We start from the raw sequence: 5,751 nt of genomic DNA, 5'->3' as shown, positions 1-5,751 counted from the left end.
CATCCATTCACTTTCCCCCCCCCCCTCATCTCCTCATCCACTCATCCCGCCTACTCTCTCCCCATCCTACTTAGTTCAGTACATCCCTATAATTTGGCTATCCCTAGTTGCCTCCCTATGCGCACAGGTTGTCGGGGGAGAATACTCTGACTGTTGTCTGTGCAGATGCACCAAAGACCAGCTTGGAGTTCTTGGAGACCCAGAATGGAATCCAGGGGTCCCTTCTCTGGGATACCAATCCATGCACGTCCAAAGCTAGAGCTGGGTCTGGGTTCTCGGCAGTGAGTCAGTCTCATTAAAGGTGGGGGGTTGGCCTCCGCCAGGGCTGTGCTTTGTCCCCAATCCCGTTTGTGATATTCATGGACTCATGGGTGGATGATTAACGCATACTGTTGCATGTCGGGCACTGCGGATTGGCTCCTGTAACAGGCGGGTGGGTGTGAGTGTCCCAAGTATCACAAATGTCAGGAGGACTTACAGCAAAAATGAATTCTTAATGATTTAACCTGTGTTTTTGATCAGATAATGCTATAATCAAAATCTCATAAGAAATGACAAAATTATTGGTTTTGGCAAGATTAGATTAATTACAATATTTAATATAATGGGATGGCCAATAGAGGAAATCTGAGACAGGACTAATACTAAGACAATAGCTGACAAAAAAAGACAGAGTTTTGACTATAAGTGTAAATGTAAGTAAAATGTAAGTAATATATAGTATATAAGTTAAATGTAATCATATTCAATCAACATGAACTTTAAAGTGCCCCTATTATGCTTTTTGGATTTTTCCCATCTTTTAGTGTGTTAAATAACTTTTGTTAGTAAAAAACAACATTTGACCCGAAATGGAGATTTCTCTCGTGCCTAGAAATTCTTAGCCCACATTCCGGTTTGAAATTCCTTACTTAGTGATGCTCAGTGGCTTGTTTAATTTGGTTAGTCTATTTTGACGAGGATTTCTTTAGGGGATTGCTCCGGTGCTGCATCGGATGTCCCTCATTTTCAGCCAGGTGTTCATCCCCTTCCTCTGTCTCTGTGTTGGTGTTCTAACCTCTGTCCCCGTCCTCTGTCTCTGTGTTGGCGTTCTAACCTCCGTCCCCATCCTCTGTCTCTGTGATGGCGTTTTAACCTCCGTCCCCATCCTCTGTCTCTGTGATGGCGTTCTAACCTCCGTCCCCATCCTCTGTCTCTGTGATGGCGTTCTAACCTCCGTCCCCATCCTCTGTCTCTGTGTTGGTGTTCTAACCTCCGTCCCCGTCCTCTGTCTCTGTGATGGCGTTCTAACCTCCGTCCCCATCCTCTGTCTCTGTGATGGTGTTCTAACCTCCGTCCCCATCCTCTTTCTCTGTGTTGGCTCTCTAATCCCTGTCCTCTGTCTCTGTGTTGGTCTTCTAACCTCTGTACCCATCCTCTGTCTCTGTGATGGCTCTCTAAACTGCGTCCCCTTTCTCTGTGTGGACAATCTAACTTCCGTCCCCGTCCTCTGTCTGTGTGTTCTAACCTCCGTCCCCATCCTCGGTCTCTGTGTTGGCGTTTTAACCTCCGTCCCCTTCCTCCTGTCTCTTTGTTGGTGTTCTAACCTCCGTCCCCATCCTCTGTCTCTGTGATGGCGTTTTAACCTCCATCCCCTTCCTCCTGTCTCTTTGTTGGTGTTCTAACCTCGGTCCCCATCCTCTGTCTCTGTGATGGCGTTTTAACCTCGGCCCCCTTCCTCCTGTCTCTTTGTTGGTGTTCTAACCTCCGTCCCCGTCTTCTGTCTCTGTGTTGGCGTTCTAACCTCTGTCCCCGTCCTGGGTTAGGTTTTTGCTTAAAACTGTGAACTGCTTTTAAAAAAGAAATTGTATTCCAAACGAGCTGCCGTGTTAGTAGGTTTTGAAATCCGAAAACAGCCCAACGTGACACATTTTCCTATCCGCTGCAGCCATCGCGGTTGTAGAAGGGTGTAGCCTGCTTTTTTTGCTTGTGATTGGTCAGTAAAGAGAAACTGGTGGCAATGCATGTCGGTGTCAAGCCCTGTCTCCTGCACGCTGTACCACGGAGCAATCCCTCGCCAACGAAACGGAGGATTTCCACGGAGTGAGAACACGTTTGACATGGACAAGCTCCTGTTATGTGCTTCATGTGAGGAAGGGAAACTCGTAAAATGTCCAGACCTGGTTCATCTGACATTCTGTCTGGAGTTAATATGAGAAAAACGTCTCTCTCTCTCTCTCTCTCTCTCTCAGAAGTATCCTGTAAGTTTGATGACATCATCTGTTTTAGTTCAAAGGCAAATAAGGTGTACTATACCTGAGAAATGACATTGATATATAAAAGGAAGTAGCATGACCTAGATATGGTTTAATGGAATCTTTACCCTTTTTTACAGTCAGAATTTATTCTCACGCCACAAATGTCTTATAGACTGCGGTGGGTGTGCAACATGTTTTACAGGAAGAGGAATAACAATAGTCAGACAGCTTTACCTGTGGCTCTGTACTGCTCTTCCTAACCAGACTGTTGTGTGAATGGTCCACATGATGCAGGGGACTACCACCTGAGTGAAATCCATTTACTGAAGAAAAATAAGAGAAAGAGGGAGATGTCAAGACAGAGAGATAAATAAATTAAAATTAATTCTTTGGTGTCTATAGATAAGACTGTAAACCTGTACTGATCCACAGACAATTCACATTTATTGTTATCAGTCAGAGTCAAACCAATGCTTAACTGTCCTAATAGGGAAAAACACAGATCTGGGGTTGGGTTACAATATATGTAAATCCATGACTAACGTTGTCTGCAAAGTCCTTCCTAAAATCTTAGTAACTGCTAGTTTCAAACTTAAAAAATTGTCTTTCAACATTAAAACACAATGAATGTTTTAGCTACTATGAGTTAGAGTGAGTGGGAAATGTCCAGTTATGCTAACTCACCAACTTTAGTGAGTTGGGGCCAGCACACAAACCTTAGCCTTCTGGCTCTTTCTATTTCTCTGCCTTTTTAATGGGCCAAAAGAAAGACAGGGAGCCTTAGTTTGCAGTTGAGGCTAAAGATAAAATGAGTCACAGGAAGTGTTTGGTGTGCATGTGCTTCGTGCTACTGTGGAATTTTTGGAGAATTCACAGCCCTGGGGCACTCACGCTTGAGGAAGTTGAAGTACTGGTAGTTCAAATGGAGTGAGATAGATTTGCAGTACCTGTCGGAAGGGAATTCTTGTGTCGAAGAGAGGTCTTGGGGGTCCCTGGTGCACGGCACGGCCTTTCCCATGTAGTCTCTGGTGAAAAGGGGGGGGGGGAAGGCAAATGACATTAGGAGAGCACTACCAGCTGTCATTGTGTTAGCAGTGTTGGAACCTTAGTTCCATTTGGGCAAGAAGAAGAAGAAGTGATTCCATCTGTGGTTGCAAACTTGGCTCTTGTTGCAGTCAGCAGTTATACCAAGTCAATTACAAAGTCAGCCTACTATCACCTTAAGAATATATCAAGGGTTACAGGACTTATGTGTCAACAGGACTTGGAAAAACTGGTCCATGCTTTCATCTTCTTAGACTTGAGCTACCTGTAACTGGTCTTACAGGTTCCCTAAAAAATCAATCAGACGCTACAGCTGATTCAGAACGCTCTGCTCGGGTCCTCACTAGACCAAGAGACTGGATCACTCACTCCAGTCCTCACTAAGACCAAGAGACGATCAACTCATCCTCCTGAAGTCTTTACACTGGCTTCTGTGTCTCAAAGATTGATTTCAAAGTACTTGCTATTTATAAATCCATTAACGGTTTAGGTCCAAAAGTACATTTCTGATCTGCTACTACACTAGACCCCCCAGACCTCTCAGGTCATCTGGGACAGGTCTACTTCTGTCCCCGAGTCAGAACTAAACAGGGTGAAGCATCTTCAGTTTCTTATGCTCCTCATATCGGAATAAACTCATCCCACACAGAACTGCGGTCCCGCCCTGCTACTCTCAGTTCTTTAAATCAAGGCTGAAGTCCTTTCTTTTTGATGATGCCTTTCTTTAAATTAATGCTCATTTCTTTAAATTTCTTATGCTGCACTGTAACTTTTATTCTTGTGTTTTATGTGTCCTAATGTTTCTATTTTGTTTTTAACTGTCTATTCATGTGTTTTATTAATTTTTAATGTTTATGATTTTTAACTGTTTGTACTTGTGTTTTATCTGTTTAACTGATTTTGTGTAAAGCACTTTGAATTGCCCTGTTGCTGAAATGTGCTCTACAAATAAAGCTGCCTTGCCTTGCCTTGCCTACCAGTTTACAGTGACCTACAGCACAACTGCTGGAATGACTAGTCCAACAATTCCAAATGATATTCCTTTGTCAATTCCACTATGCATGCGGCATCTGAAGGCCGCAGGACCTATAAGCAGTTCTATGAGCAGGACTGATGTGTTGATAAATCTGCAGGCTGTGAGAAGTGCTACGGTCACGCACGGCTATTCACTCATTTACACCTTTATTAAGTCACCTGGAAATGACGGCAGGCTGCTACAGTTTAACCATACAGACCTTTACATCAGGGGTCTTCAACGTTCTTTAAGCCAAGGACCCCTTATATACTACATATATTGTATAAAATGAAGTTGCATACTAAACTGGGTGTAAGGCTGCCTAAAGCCTTTATACATGCCTTTTTTTGCATTAAATACTAAGCTACTAAAATAGCCTAATAATTGTTGGCACGATTTTATAAACCATGTTTTAGTATTAACCATACATTTGGCATAGTGACTCCTCAGGATGTCTCTGTGGATCTTAGTGACTACCTTACCTATAGGCCAGTTAGCCTATCATCAGTGGGGAGTTATATTTGCAAATAATATTTTTTATAATTTTAGGATTTTTTTAATTTTTGAAAAAACCTGCATTGACTCTGAGGCCCCCTTAGGGGTCCCAGACCCCCTGTTGATGATCTCTGCTCTACACATAGCAGAAAGCTCAGGTATAACTCATTATTGTGCTTTTACCAAGCAAGGATCATCATAGTCTGTTTTCTTACTCTGTTTTCACCAAAAGTCTTTTCTTTGAAACACATTGCAATGCAAATGCTGCTGTGTAACATTAATTGGAAGTGACAGTGTATGAGCCAAGATAAATCTCAAATTATTACCAAAATAGCATGTATAAGATCACCGAATTATTTACATTTCTATCGTTAACATAGTGACTGTATGAACCATTTTATTATTGTGCCATGCACACAAAAAGTATGCCCAACCCAAATGGAATTACAAGACACCAATAAGGACCAGACAACAGAATAGCAACAGAAATTAAACAAATAAACCTTCTTGCCTTCTTTCACATTAGAGCTGGGCAGTATATCTATACCTTATCGATAGCGTGAGACTAGCTATTGTCTTAGATTTTGGATATTGTAATATCATAATATGGCATACAGTGGGGCTCAAAAGTTTGGGCACCCCAGGTAAAAATTTGTATTAATGTGCATAAAGAAGCCAAGAAAAGATGGAAAAATCTCGAAAAGGCATCAAATGACAGATTAGACATTCGTATAATATGTCACAAAAAGTTAGATTTAATTTTATCATTTACACATTCAAAATAGAAAATAGAAAACAAAAATATGGCGTCTCCAAAAGTCTTCCAGTTCTTTGAGATTTCTGGGCTGTCTGTCACGCACTGCTCTTTTAAGGTCTATCAATAGATTTTACCTTATGTTGAAGTCAGGAGATTGTGAAGGCCATGGCAAAACCTTCAGTTCACGCCTCTTGATGTAATCC

At 42.1% G+C, this 5,751-nt stretch overlaps 1 protein-coding gene across 1 annotated transcript in view; it reads right to left on the bottom strand.

Moving 5' to 3' along the window:
* Nucleotides 1–5,751, bottom strand: part of LOC116705652 (growth arrest-specific protein 7) — a 62,662-nt gene that overhangs the window by 30,572 nt on the left and 26,339 nt on the right. Inside the window, exons 3-4 of the mRNA XM_032542015.1 lie at nt 3,185–3,262; nt 2,472–2,560 (exon numbers count right to left, since the gene is read on the bottom strand). Of these exons, the coding sequence (XP_032397906.1) occupies nt 2,472–2,560; nt 3,185–3,262 (167 nt within the window). The remainder of the gene's footprint in view (nt 1–2,471; nt 2,561–3,184; nt 3,263–5,751) is intronic.

This window comes from Etheostoma spectabile, chromosome 17, assembly GCF_008692095.1.
Source record: "Etheostoma spectabile isolate EspeVRDwgs_2016 chromosome 17, UIUC_Espe_1.0, whole genome shotgun sequence".
NCBI classification, from domain to species: domain Eukaryota; kingdom Metazoa; phylum Chordata; class Actinopteri; order Perciformes; family Percidae; genus Etheostoma; species Etheostoma spectabile.
Note: the sequence above shows the minus strand (reverse complement) of the source record. Positions and strands in the feature narration are given on the sequence as shown.